The sequence below is a fragment of the Dermacentor silvarum genome, chromosome 2, assembly GCF_013339745.2.
Source record: "Dermacentor silvarum isolate Dsil-2018 chromosome 2, BIME_Dsil_1.4, whole genome shotgun sequence".
NCBI classification, from domain to species: domain Eukaryota; kingdom Metazoa; phylum Arthropoda; class Arachnida; order Ixodida; family Ixodidae; genus Dermacentor; species Dermacentor silvarum.
This window is the reverse complement of record NC_051155.1, coordinates 59,545,726-59,560,928: the sequence shown is the minus strand read 5'-3', so window position 1 is coordinate 59,560,928 and position 15,203 is coordinate 59,545,726. Positions and strand designations below refer to the sequence as shown.

General features: G+C 50.8%; 1 protein-coding gene across 1 annotated transcript in view; it reads right to left on the bottom strand.

Annotated features, from left to right (window-relative positions):
- Positions 1–8,935: 8,935 nt before the first annotated feature.
- Positions 8,936–15,203, bottom strand: part of LOC119440067 (uncharacterized) — a 49,794-nt gene continuing 43,526 nt past the window's right edge. Inside the window, exon 3 of the mRNA XM_037705010.2 lies at positions 8,936–9,095. Coding sequence (XP_037560938.1) covers positions 8,936–9,095 — 160 coding nt within the window. The remainder of the gene's footprint in view (positions 9,096–15,203) is intronic.

The window sequence follows — 15,203 nt, the reverse complement described above, 5'->3', positions numbered from 1 at the left end:
TGTTGGGAGTAAACATAAACATTGCATGATTAAACGCTGAATAGGATGAAAGCAAGGCAACTGTGCGCAGCGCCGTTTGTTTTATAGCGTTAAAGTAACACTTTCCCCAAAGAATCATTTCACATTCCAATATAGATGTAGAGCCTTGGTGTTACATTTATGTGTATTGGACCTGCGTTTTCCTTTCTTGTTATTTTTCGTTGTGTTCTCCTTTTAGTAGCACCGTAGCAGCTTATATTGTCCATTTTCTTGTTTTTCTCTTTCTAACTGCGCATAGTGCATTTCTGTGGTTCTTACTACGCGCTTTCCATCAGCATCGTTTTTTAGGGGCGAAGCTCCTTATAGCGGCACCCGTTCGTCCCCGTCGTAGTAGGTAGCCACGTCCAGTTTTATGAATTGCTCAATAGATGGCGTTGTGTGTCTCTATATGTATGCATACCCATATATACATATATATGTATATGTATAGTATAACCGGAAGCCGTCTTCAGCTTCCGGTTCCACTTCCGCTTCCGTTTCCACTTCCGGTGCCGCTTCCGGCTTCCGGAGAACGCTTCCGGCGTTTTAGGGGCGAAGCTCCTTATAGCGGCACCCGTTCGTCTCCGTCGTAGTGTGTAACCAGTCTTAACGCTAGTACCAGATGTCGGTATAAACTAAACGTATTATGAAAAAAAAATTCCGAAAGTTGCGTCCGTAGCGCGGAATCGAACCAGGGACCCCTCGCTTCCGAACGCGCGGCACTAACCACTACGCCACAAAGCTCACATAGACACACGCACCACGATGACAATAAATACCCAACATTAACGAAAGACTGCGCGTTTCTAACGCGTTTGTGCTAGCGCGTTACGGCGCGTGTAAGAAGCTGGTGTAAGACGCTGTGGCCTCTCCGCCTTACCCCCGTTTTCATAAACGCTCCTCGACTTGAACTTGACTTGCCACCGCCTTGGGCAGCGCGTTCGAAACGCGTTGAAGGCGGTGGCAAGTCAAGTTCAAGTCGAGGAGCGTTTATGAATACGGGGGTTATACTCTCTCAGCAGTCATGTGATGGCGTCGGCAAACGCGGTGCACGTTCCGGCATGTGTAAACGGCTGCGTAAGACGCTGTGGCCTCTCCCCCTTACTAGAGAGTACTGCACGTTTCTAACGCGTTTGTGCTAGCGTCCCCTTAAACGGGAGATGGTGCAATTATAATGAAGGGCGCTGTTATAAAATAGGAATGACTTCACATATGGCGCGTGTCATTGGTGGAAGTCAATCGTTCGATTTAGTGCGGCGAGACTGGGCGAATTACACGGAAGATTCACGGTTTACCGATGATTCCCTCCGGAGGTTCGCCCACTCATTATCATTCACCCCGTGGTTTATTTAGAGAATTTGGTTAAGGATCTTTTCATTTATTTGAGAGGCCATTCCTTTTACCTTGACTTTCATGAGCAGGTTAACAACCTTAGCTTATTCCTTTCCTTCTGGTCTAAACTTTGCTGCCCAGATGATATTACAAGCAAACGAATAAGCCAACCAGGAAATAAAAAGTAACAAAAAAATGAAAGAATCAATAAAATATTCTGTTCATTTGTCTTCCGTCGAAGCTACTACGGCGCATTTCTGGAAGGTCAAAACACTGCGACTCCGCTGGATAGAATCCTGCTGAGTTTCGAAACTTGAGACCTTTGTCACAACCTTTAGAAGTCTTTCTAAATATCGACAGCACTTAAGCATTAACGAGGCAAGGAGAATGTTTTATCGTAAACAACTCACTTTGGTCATTTTCAGGGCGACGTGCCCTCCGAAATCTACTTTTGTTTCTAAATCGCCCAAAAGCTTAAAAAGATGAGGTGGTGATAATTTATGTGATGTTTAATGACCCTTTCTGAAAACAGTAATTTCTCCCCGTTTATTGAAGTCAGCAGTTAGCCTCACCGTACTTGAAATCACCTTAGTGAATATTTGATACAACGCCGCGAAAGCACGCTAATAGACATCGATTTTTCCAAGTCGTTTTTCTTACGGGTAAGTATCATATTTGCATCCTTCGAAGTCTTAAACACTTTAAATCATGCGGCTTAGGCATAAAGATCGCTGGTTACTCCATCCACCCCAAGCGCTTTCCCCCCATGATATCTGCAACGACCTAGCTTAATCGCTGCTTTCACAGTGACTCCCACTTCAATGCACCTAATCCTGATCGTAGTTACATGGCTGTTCTTGGTACTGTACAGTGAAGTACAGAATTTCTTTCAGTGCCCGTATTCTATTAAAAAATGGCTGATGGCACTGTTCTGCTTATTTCACCGAAAACATTTTGCTCTTTTACAGCGAAGTTGTTTATGGCTAGGGTGCCGTGCATTTTTTGTGTCCGTCAACAAAAACGGTCATCATCAGCAATAGCTCGAGCGTCGTCGTATTCTTCTACAGGTGGCTCGTTAGCGCCCCTCGGCGCAACCACGCGAAGGCGTTCGTCGTCGTCGTCTTGTTCCCCAGATGGCTCCGTGGCCGCTCATCATTCCAGCGTAGAATTTCACTCCTCTTATGTCGTTGTAATGAGGAGGCCGCGTTAAAAATATTATTTACGGGGGTATGAGCCATTGCTTCAGGGGGTATGCGCCATTTATTTGTCTTACGTGACGGACGCATTTAATAACAGAGGTGATACGAGAATGCGTATGCGTGCCTATCGTACGCACACACAACAAAGGTAAGACCATGTTCGTACCGTTGTTCAAAATTCGGTGTCACCTTTGTGTCGTGTGCTAAACAGCTTCGCTGGTCATCCTCCTTCAGAGAGTGGAATACCTCATGATTTTTTATTCCCCTTTCTCCACCCTATCCCTTACCTCTTAAAGGTGTTATAACGTATATAACTACTACTACTACTACTACATAACGTTTTCTTATCACTGATTTCTTCATATCATATTTCTTTATTGCTCCCTATGCAAAGTATGTGCATGTATACGCCAATACAGTGCACATAATATGCACACATGCAAACCGCATGCGTATAGGTCTATGCCTGGAGTTAAGTGATGTTTTATTGCTCAACTATTTTTGCTTACTGTAGTTCTGTAGTTATTGCATTGTTTGGATATATATATATATATATATATATATATATATATATTGTAGCGAAGAAGACTGGCGCCCCTGGTCGCAGCACCCCTGGTCTATGCTCTAAACTCCTCGCTCAATACCACGGTCCCTACCGCGTCGTTGAACAGACGACGCCGGTCAACTACGTCGTCGAGCCGCTAACGCCATCTACTGACTTGAGGCGTCGTGGACGCGAGACAGTCCACGTACAGAGACTTAAACCCTATTCCGACCCCCTTGTCCTCTCCTCTGCTTGAGTCGCCAGGATGGCTCCTTCTTCTCCAGGGGGCAGTTGCAGCGAAGAAGACTGGTGCCCTGTGTGACTGGCGCGCCCTGTGGACGCACTATCATCATCGGCCCGCCGACGAAGACGGGCTCGCGCTCTCGGTGGCCGACGCTCAACTGAGACGGTCGCGTTTCTGAGTCGTCAATAAACCCCATTACAATATATATATATATATATATATATATATATATATATATATATATATATATATATATACATTCTTTACTCGCTGGACTTATTTTGAATAATTGGGACAGCCGGCTCTTCGATGGCCTAATTTTCCAGGATACCTTGATTTAATTAGCAACAGAAAACCACAAGTACTGTTTTCTCAATCTTTGCAATATTATAATTTTGAATGTGACGTATTTTCGTCTCGTTCGCCAGTTTGGACAATTCAGCCATTTCAACCTTATGTTTACATTTGGGAGCTGAATTTGGCATTTCACTGCGAAGTCATTTGCAGCTTGTGTGAGCTCGCCCGCTTTCTGTCTCATTGGCTTACCTCAGACAAGCAGTCACTAAATAGAGGTCACAGCAGACCCGCATCAGGAGGACGAAAACTCCCGAAGAATACAAATATGTTGGAGCGCTTATGGCAAAAGTTCCCAAGTCTCTGCTAGCAGCATACCTACAACCTTGAAAAGTATAAGTGATAAGTTAATTTTTTTAAAGTAACCTTGAGGAGGTGTCACAAAAGAGCGCAAAATCGAAGCGCGCGCCGCGCATCACTCAAGCCAGCAAGGAAACAAGACGGCCACGTGGCAACTTCGACAGAGGGAGAGAGCGCACGCGCCATATACAGCCCACGCGATCAACGGACACTAGAAGCTTCGACAAGATACGCGAAGGCTACGGTAGCGAGAGAGCGAGAGAAAGCGCGCGCGCTGAAACACCCTCTCACCCGGGGAGCAGAAAGAGAAGAGGCAGGACGACAACCCGGCTCGTGCCTACGGATGAGTCACCACCCTCCTCGACGACGCTCCGACGGCCGCGGTCGAAAACGCGAGAAATGTCTAAAAGATTCCCAGGCTTTGTTCATGCTGCAGGATCATGACTCCATCGGAAGATGCGAGAAGAGCCGGCGAAGACAATAAAAGCGCCGTGCGGGAATCAGAAGGGAGATCAGACCGCGCCGGTGAAGAGATGTGGCGTGAAGACTGACCGTCTGCGGATTCCCCGGCAAGCTAGTCGACGAGTTCATCGAGCGTCTGCCTCTCCGGAAGAAGTTCCTTCTTTGAGATTTGCCTCGATCTACGCCGAGATCGTCCGGCTCAAGACCAACACTGGTGAGTACGAGAGGACACTTTGTGTTTCTATTCATATTGTACTGTACGTGTTGGACTCTTAGTGCTTGTCGTTAATTATTTTCTGTGTTTTGTTATATCCATCTGAATGGTATTGTGATATGTCTAGCCGAAGTGTGCATGTGTGTATGTAACTGCCTTGTTTGAAGAATATCGTTGGGTTTTGACAACGCTGGGCTCTGACTCGGTCTTTGGGCCACAACCGGTGTTCGCTGGCGCACCAGAGGGCTCCTTATTAATATAGTCCTTGCCCTTGTGGGGTTATTTTCGGAAGCTGATAAGTCGACTTTGGAATTTGGCCCGGTGTTGGCGCCTCGTTCACGGGGTGTGTGACAGGAGGACTATGTCATTACTAACCTATGGGGGGGGGGGATAAGGGTGTTTAACAAACTTTAGAAGCTAAATAATAAACAATGAGTGAAAAAGCGTAAAACGATAGACTGAACTTTAAGAGGCAGGAAAGGGACGGTATGATTGGGAAAGCTAATGAGTGTAGGTGATCTGCTAGTTTACTTTACGGGGAAGTTGAATTTTGGTGGTCATATAATTGCGCACTGCAGAGAACGAGTGTTGTGTTAGGGCATCTGAAGGGGTGCGAATATAAGAGAAACCCAGACGCTAACGGAAGAGACTGCTATGGCCTGAGGTCGTAAGGAAACTTGCAGGCATAAAAAAATGCCGTGGTTGAACGCGGGTAAACCAAGTTTTTCAAGCGATAGCACGGTTTTGCTTGCTTTGGGAAAGGACACAGACGCTGCTCGGCGCCGTTAGCAACTGCCCCATCTAGAATTACACCATAAGACAAAACACAGACGCTGCTCGGCGCGGCAGCAGCAGTCTCGCTTCAACGCGAACTAAGCGACGAAAGCTAGCTCAGCGCATACGAAGCTATCAGCAATCGGCGCACTTTGTCCACATCGCAGATTGCTTTGAAGATATGGGCCCCCACGCGGCATACGCAGCCGCTGCCGGTAGTAGCAAGCTAAGTCCCAGTTTGACCTTGGCTGAGCTTGAAGGTAAGATTTATGGAACCAGGCGTTTTCTGGATTTGTACCTGGAGTAGTAGAGCTATCGCTATAAAATTGGGTCGGTTCAGGGTAGACAAGGGTAACTGGAGAATGCTTGGAGCGGATGTCGTCTTGCAGTGGGCATAAAAAACTTTTGATTGGTTATGATAACCTTGAGTGCTAGGTACGAAACTACTGTCCGCTCGATTATCAAAGAGGTCGAAGGGGTGTGTTGCTTACATCTAAGCACATTAAATGTCCATAATACACTGAGCGTCTAGCTCGATCCCACATGTATTTAGCTGTCGCACCAACACCTCACCCATTGGCAACTTAAGGCGACGATGGAGAAAATGTAGTGAGCGGGCAGCCATGGTGCCTTCGTAGCAAAATTTTGCAGCATGCAGACGCCCTGAAGGCAAAGAAATAGTTTTTTTTTTAATTTTGCTATTTTGCATATACGAGCATTAGGTCCCTCATAGCTGAAGTAATGAATTGTTCAAGATACGTAAGCTCGTACTATGTCGTGAAAGCTTCACTTTTCTTTAAGTTATGGTGTTTTACCTGCCAAATACCCGATATGTATATGAGGCACGCCGCAGAGGGGTACTCCTGAAATTTGGACTGCCTGGAGATGAATATCGTGCACACAATGCACGGTACAGAGACTTCTTCGCATTTTGCCTCCATCGAAATGCGGTCTTCGAGGCCGGGATTTGATCCCGCCTACTCGTTTTTAGCAGCGCAACGCCGTACCCGCTAAGCCACCGCAGCGGGTAAGTTTCACTTTTCCTATGTAGGATATAGTACTCAGTGTGCACGGTTAAGCCCCCTCCCCCTTACTATACGTTCAGAAGGTTGCTCGAGTTTACGTAGCATTATTTTGAACTATGCAGAGCGGATGTTCTTTGCACTTCTTCGGGTGCTAATAACCCCTAAACAGAATAAGTCGAGGGCATTGTGTGCACGAGAGATTTGTTGATCACAGCCACACAGCGACTGATATACCTCTTAGGTGTTCTGTACGCCCACGCTATATAAAGGAATCATGGTCCCACCTTCACCGTACCTGACTTGAATCTACAGTGATAACTGAAATTGTCCCGAATGACATTTTCAGCCATGTCACCGAAAACTGTGTCATTCTTTCAGCGTTTCGTTGCATACGCGCATCGTGAGTGGAGGAGGCACAAAAATGGACCACTTTAAGGCACTTCCAAAGCGCTTTCACGTCACTAAAATCGTAAATCAAAATTCCTCGGTTACACTTTTAGTGTGTGAAAACTTCGAAGAGCACATAAAAGCTATTACAGCGAATCACGTTACATTTGATCGACAGATGTCAGCACACTGCTTTGTACACTTCGTGCGCTGGTATTGAACCTATTCTGTAACTCTAATAGGCTCCCTACGCCCTACATGGACTGCCCAGCTCAATTTATTCCTCGTTATGTCAACTGTAGAACCTCCAAGTTCTGGCCCCATACGTTAGTAGCAGTTCGACATAATGATTGTTCACTTTTCTTTTCAAGGTAAACTGTAAGCTGCCCCTCATGATTTGGTAATGCGTGTTGCATGCGCTCAAAGCCATTTTATTCTTTTGTAAGCTTTTTTCACATGATCAGTGTCTCCTCGGGATAAATGACCTATGCAAACGTACTCTCGCACATATTCTAGAGGGTGACTGAGAAATCCGTATCGTTCTTATTTTTTCTGGCTTAGTGCTACTTCAGGCGGATGACAAAGTGGTCTATTTCAAGAAACCATTGTTATTTCCCTACTAAAAATCAATATGCCCCATAACACCCATATCCAATAATCCGATATGAAACATATAGGATTCCATACAAAAGCCTGTTTTTCCTATATGTCATATGATGTTATTGGATATAGGAGTAATGGGGAATACGGGGGTTTTTCAGTAGGGTTTACTGCATTTTCTGCGGCTGGACACAGAATTAAGGAAGTAGTAGGCGATATCACTATACAAAATCGTATCTTCAAAGAAAATTATGGTTAGTGATCCCTCTTTCATAGGAATCGGTAAAGCATGAAAGTGAAACGGTTCTTCACAGAAGCTGTTACATGTTTGCTTCGTGAACTCACGGTCCGCTGCAGCGAAATGCGCGCGATTTGCGGGCCGGCGGTCGTGTTTCAGGTTTGCTTGGCGAGCGCCGTCCTGCTGGCGAGTGGCTTCGGCGAAGGGGCGAGAATTCTGGTTCGTCTCCTTAGTGGCTGCGGCAGCCAGTCGAGCTACGACACTCCCGGCTGCAGGAATTACAGTGCCAGAGTTCGCACCGTGCGCCGCGAACGCGCGAAGGCGTTCTGCTTCACGCTGGCGTGTCTCTCGCTGGAGCAAAGCGAGATTCCCCCGGCGAAGTCATTGCCTTTCTGCGCCTTTTAGCGCAGCAGTTGCCTTAGGTGGTGCCATCGCAAGCGACGCAGTAGGCGACGCACTGCTGATGCACGTTGAAGCCGCAATCCGTAGGCGACGAGGCGCCAAAGGCTAATCCGACGGTAACTGCTTACAGGAGGCCATAAAAGTACATGAAGTGGTCTTATATTCGCGCGTGTGGATTTAGACGTTCTTGTGGCTTTGTTTATTGAGCTTTATATGCCTTCGTTGCCGCAAATTTCAGAGCAATCTATACTTTTCGTGCAGCATAAGACGCCGTGAACACGCGCGATCGCTACTAATTACAACCGTTCAGCTTGTCGAGGTGGTCAAATAAAAACGCGCCAAGCGTGTCAACGCACTGGCTTGCCCGCGATAAATTTATAAGAGCGTTTTATATCGCCTGTTGATGCGTGCGTCCGTGGCGCAATGGTTTCAACATCGGGCCTCTGTATGGGAGGTCCTGGGTTTGAATACTGCCGCAGGACACCTTTATTAACGTAAATTTTGCGTGTGATTATTTATTGTGCGATTTTTGTATGGAACTCTATGCAAGAGACTACACTTGGTTCTTTATTCTATGGCCACACCGCGTTGGAGCCTCCGCTGCGCTGTGACTACCGAAGGGCCCCCTGTCGGCACTCGTTAGCGTCGCGATGCAGCACTTCACTTCACCGCACCTAGATGGCGGCGCCGGAGCCGACTTTACATCCATTGCAGGAAACCAGTCGTGGTACCCGGCATAAAACATTTTCGTGTTACAAATTAATTCAAACTCACATGTAATCACGGGAACTAGTTAGCGACACTAGTGTTTGCTGCGCTCGCAATAACGGGCAGATACCGCCTTACTCACCCACAGCAGTGCCGTTCTCCCCGTCAGAGTGTGCCATCTTCTGCATGGCCGATGGCGCAATGCCGAAGGGCATGCTCACGCGCTTTCCGAGTACAGTCGTGTTCAGGTGTCTTTGGCTCACGTTCACAAGGACGCGGTACAGCATCCGCCACCTATTTGCGCAAGGGAAAGAAATGGGCATAGGGAAATTGCTTCTTGAAGGATGGCCAGTGAAGGGAATGGCCCTGTTGACCACAATACGTTATCTGGGCATCCTAATATAAGATAGTGGGTTCAAATTTCTATCGTGGTGGCTGCGCGCTACGATAGGAATGGTGTGCGAAGCTTGATGCTTTATAAAGCATGGCTGTACACTAAGGAATGGCAGGACGTAAAAAATGAAGTTCAACGCTTACGCTATAGAGTTTGACAGAACTAGGGATCGAACAACGGGACGGTACACCATTCTCTTTCGTATAATATACTTGGCTGAGGTTCCTCCTAGTCGACTATGTAGTGTTGTATATGTCGTAATCTCTAAATCTGTAACCTTTATATACGCTGAGGTCCTGTATCCTCTGAAAATATCACTTGCATAAGCCGCTCAATAAACCCTCAATATCAGTAAATAAGTACATACATAAATCAATAAGCACTTTTAGGTTGAGGGAAAAAAACCATGCTTTATTTCCTATGTTTCGGCCAGGGTCCGGACTTCGTCAGGCAGCACCCTGGCCGAAACATAGGAAATAAAGCATCGTTTTTTTTTGTAGGTGCGTCCTCAACGTACAATGCCTGTTCAACTACCGGACCTCGGTAGACTCACCCTATATATATATATATATATATATATATATATATATATATATATATATGTACGAACGAGAAGAAAGGAAACCTAAGGGCTCGATTTTTATTAGTGATATCATAAGAAGCCAACAAACAATGACATCACGAACAGCATAGGGGAAATTATCCATAGCTAGTAATTGAATTAAAGAAAGGATAAATAAATGAAAATAAAAGTGGATGAAAAGAAAATTCTCTAACGTTAACGAAACTCCGCAATGGGAAAGTTGAGCGCAGCTTTTTAGGTCTTTTGAATTCCACCGGCTGCGTCGCTCATTGTTCAGAAAGAAAGCGTGAACACGGGAACGTGTGGCACGCGTACGGGGCAGCACGGTGCAGGCGAAGAAGCGCATGCGCAGTCGGTTCGAAGCCGACGCCAGTGCTTTGTTTCCATATATGATATCGGTGGACGCGCTCCCAGCATGCCTTAGTAATGGTTATACTAGGAGAATGTTAGCAAACATGAAAAAAGGAAATATCGAGAAGCAGACATGCATAACCACGTACCAAATAGCCCAACAAGCTACTCTATGACACGCACACGCACAAACACACACACATGCAGGAACGGGACAAAGCTTTTGTAAATGAGACGTACTTGACATTTTTTCAGCCGGCGGACCAGCCTTCATCAGAGTACATGCAGTCACACACGAACAATTCAGGCATAGCTTTAAAAGCATCCTATCAAGAACAGAGGGCGCACCATCTGCGCTGATTGTAACTTACGCTGCACGTCATAAATCATTGTTAAAGCCACGCATATTGGAATACAGAACAAAATGAAATGCAGATATGTTCAGGATACAATATAGTATAGAGAGGACTCTGTGATAAGTGCGAGCGGTCACCGTGATCCGGCGCAGTGAAAACTGTGGGGATCGAGGTGCCTTCCCGCGCCTCGTCCCCCAGCTCGCGCGTGACGCTTAGCTCGATCCCCGGGAACCGCCGCCGTAACGGCAACATGGCGGACACGGCTAGCACGCCGGACTTACTTTTCCGCGCAAACCGTGCTTCTCCCCCCCGGGATTGGACTCGCCCCGCGAGAACACGTCACCGGGACGCGCCCTGATTGGCCTCCCGCGCGGCGGCCCCCGGGCACCCTCTCCACCCGAGCTCTCGTCCGCTGAGCGCTTCCTCGCCGCGAGAGAGGCTCACAGGCTCGCAACGAGGTGGTTACATGAGACCTTTGTTCTCGCGACTCCTCGTTATCGCGCTTGGCGGACCGCTACCCGGTTAGCCCTAGCGCAGCGGGCGCGCGTACTCGATCGGATCTTGCGGCGAGCCTTGGCCCGTAAGCGCCGTGACTGTAGCACTGAGCTGTACCTTGGGTGAATAAACCCGTGTTTGTTGGCGATCTGACTCCGGAGCCTTCTCTGCGCCGTGTCGGAGAGTCGACGAACCCTGCCGTAGCGCCTTTGTGCGTTGCGGAGTGGAGGAGCGTCGTGCCCTTTTCTGACCGTCGCTCGTAGGGTAAGCCTTGTGCAAACCCATCTCCACATAACTGGCGCCCAACGCGGTTTCGGCATGGCATCAGAGCAGGCCCCTTCACGGCCCTCGTTCCTGCCTGACCTCCTGGCTGCGGACTTATCGCCCTTCGGAGCGAACGACACGAGGTAGGTTCGCCTTCGCGACCCTCTGATTTCGGCCACCGGGAGCGATCCCTTCCTTGGAGCGCCCTAGGTGATGTCGACAGCTCGGATGTGTACGCTAGTCCTATATAGCCACGCCAGTTACGGGTTTTATCAACTGTTTGAGACGCGCGGGGAGCAGGTGCCTACTAGCCCCTCCGGCGTGCTGTCTCCGCTCGCTGGCCTTTGTCCCGAGCTCAGTTGTGCCCAACGTGCCGCATCGGAGCCACCCCGCTTAGATGCTCGCACGAATACGCTCGCCGGCCTCCCTTTGTCCCGAGCGTCGTTCGCCGCGCCATGTGCCGCATCGGAGCCACCCTGCTTAGATGCCGGTACGAATACGCTCGCCGGCCTCCCTTTGTCCCGAGCGTCGTTCGCCGCGCCATGTGCCGCATCGGAGCCACCCTGCTTAGATGCCGGTACGAATACGCTCGCCGGCCTCCCTTTGTCCCGAGCGTCGTTCGCCGCGCCATGTGCCGCATCGGAGCCACCCTGCTTAGATGCCGGTACGAATACGCTCGCCGGCCTCCCATTGTCCCGAGCGTCGTTCGCCGCGCCATGTGCCGCATCGGAGCCACCCTGCTTAGATGCCGGTACGAATACGCTCGCCGGCCTCCCTTTGTCCCGAGCGTCGTTCACTGCGCCATGTGCCGCATCGGAGCCACCCTGCTTAGATGCTCGCACGCATACGCTCGCTGGCCCACCGTTGTCCCGAGCGCATTTCTCGGACGAATACGCCGCGGTGCAGCCTTCCCGCTACGCCGTAGGCGCGAGCTCGCTCGCTGGCCTGCCTTTGTCCCGAGCGCAGTTCGGTGTCCCGTGCGCCGCAGCTGAGCCTGCCTGCCTCGCTGTTGGTGCAAATTGCTCGCTGGCCTCTCCTTGTCCCGAGCGCAGCTGGGAAGCAATGTCGAGCGCGAGCCTCCCCGCTCAGCCGACAAAGTCGCCGCGTTTTCCGCCTACCGCTTGTCTCACGCGCATCCGAGCGACATTTTCGACGTGCGTGAGTCACCCCGCTCCGCTGTCGATCCGTCTGCCGGTCATGTGAGGCCTCATGCGCCTGTCGGAGCGGCAGCCCAGCTCATCTCCTTGCCGTTTACTGGCCCCATTGGGTCGGTCGTGCATTGAGCGGACCACCTGTCCGTTGGTCCTTTTTGCTCTCCGGAAGTTGGCGTTAGCGTACGTGATGTTTGCCGTGGAGACGTACAATCCGGCTTAAGCGCTTGTGCGAGCCATCGGGCCGCCTCGCGCGCTGGGCGTTGACATGGCAGTGGTACCTTGTTCTGCGCTACCGGAAAGGGAGTTCAAACGTGGTGGCGGACGCCTTGTCGCGAGCCCCCGTTTCGGCGTTTGATCCTTTGGTCCGCCACTACCGTGAGCATTCGCACCAAGTAGAAGCCGGAGCCTCAGTCTCCAATGGCTCAAAAGGCGCGAACCTCATGCACTTAGTAGAGACCGGAGCCTGTGTCTCCAATGGCTCGAAAGGCGCGATCCCCGACGGCGAAGCGATCCTCCGATTGCCAGCCCCGGGAGAGGACGTTTACCTGGTGGATCCCGTTACCTCATCGGGTATTGTCTTCAGCAGGCAAGAGCTGCTAAAGGCTCAGCAGAGCGATCCATTTTGTAAATAGCAATCGTTGACGGGCTCCAAGAGCCGAGCTCCCATGAGGAGCGGGGTGGCAAAGCCGCCGGGTGCACCCGGACAGCTGGTATTGCTGTTGGCGCCGAGTGCCACGCAGCTTGTATTGTTGCGGGCACGTAGGATCCGTATCTGCTTAAGCAGAACGACCCGTTTTGTAAATAGAAATCGTTGACAGGCTCCAAGAGCCGAGCTCCCAAGAGGAGTGGGGCGGCAAAGCCGCCGGGCGTACCCGGACAGCTAGTATTGCTGCGGGCACGTTGGATACGTATCTGCTTGACGCCGATAAAGCTCTCCTGCGCTATATCCCATCTGAGGAGGCTCCCCAGGAGTCTTTCAAGGTGGCGATAACCCGCAGTCTAAGGAAAGCCACCCTGACCTATTTCCACGACTCGCGGGTGGCCGGACATGCGAGTGGCCTTAAGACCTTCCAAAAGTTGTGCCGCTCCGCTACCTGGCCAGGCATGAAGCGTGACACTCTTCACTACGCCCGCTCATGCCGCGTGTGCCAATGTGTGAAGCCTCGCGCGGGCAAACCCCCCGGGCTCATGCAGCCAATCGACAGCCAGCTACCCTGGCAAGTCGCGGCCTGTGACATTATGGGACCTTTTCCCAGAAGCCGGCGAGGCTACGTTTTTCTCCTGGCTGTCACAGATCACTTCACGAAATGGGTTGAACTTTTTCCCCTTCGGAAGTTAACGGCACGCGCAATCTGGGACAAGTTGACCGAGGTCTTTAACCGCTTTGGCTTTCCGGCGGAGCTGATAACGGACAACGCGTCCTACTTCACGGCCAAGATGTTCGTGGATGCGTGTGCTGCCTTTGGCATTAAGCACCGCAAGACAACCACGTATCACCCACAGGCCAACCCGACAGAACGGATTAACCGGAACCTCAAGCCCTTGCTCGCGGCCTTTGCCCAGCAACATAGGGATTGGGATGTCTGTCTTAACGAGATAGGCTTCTCCTTGCGGTCCACGGTGAACCGTTCGACTGGGTACACGCCCGCTTTCCTTAACTTCGGGAGAGAGCTGCCAAACCCCATGGACCGCGTTCTGCGGACCGGCAGCAGGGCGTGCGCCACGAAAGCCGGCTTTTCCGGCTACGCGGCGGAACTGCGCTCACGGATGGACGCGGCCCTTGACATGGCCCGTTCCAAACTGGCAAAAGCGCGAGCTGGACAAAAAGCCCAGTACGACCGGTCACATAGGGACGTGCACTATGGTGTCGGCGATCTCGTCCTCAGACGCAACCATGTCTTGAGTGACGCCGCCAAAGGCATCTCTGCCTCCCTGTCGGCCAAATGGTTGGGCCCGTACCGAGTGGAGACCAAAATGTCCCCTCTGGTATACAAGCTGGCGGACTCCCAAGGGAGACCAGTCGGCGGTCCAGTTCACGTCTCGGACCTCAAACCTTTCGTTGCCCGTAGCAACGACTGGGGAGAGGGGGAGGCGGTCAACGAACCGCAGGCAAACCGTGATATGGCTGGCCCCAGGCCACGCCACCGGTACAACCTACGGAAACGCACCTAGGCAGGTTTTCTCCCACCAGCTGGTAGCCGGACTTTATTCCCTACCACGCCGATGAACGGAGAGACACAGCTACGGTGCGAAGGCGCACGTTGAAGTGGTGACAGGCCCTTTTGGCCTAATATACCCTCTCGTACTCACCCACCTTCTGACGCGCCTAGTCAGCTTTCTCCCACTAGCAGGTAGCTGGACTTCATTCCCTACCATGCCGGTGAATGGAGAAATGTAGCTACGGTGCAAGGGCGCACATCGAAGCGGTGACAGGCCCATGTGGCCTAATATACCCTCTTATGTGTTGCCCAAGCCTCAGCCTGACAAACGCCCCTTTTTGGGCTGTCAGCCAGGCGGGCAATTTCCTTGGCACGCCGGCTATGCCGGGTGGCGTTCCTGTCCTTCACCTTGCGTCGTCCAGTCTGCTCCCTGCGCCTGGCTCCACTGTGCCACCAGTCTTGCTGACCACGAAGCCGGCTGTCCCTGGTCTTACCATGTCAGCCTGTTGCCGACCTCAAGGCCTGCTGACTCCTGGCCGAGGAGGGTCACTCCGGCTGCCGCTGCTGACCTGGCTGCCGGTTATCCCGGCCTGCTGTTCCTGCGCAATCCGGGGAGCCCAGTGACTTCTGTGGTGGCTGCTGCGCC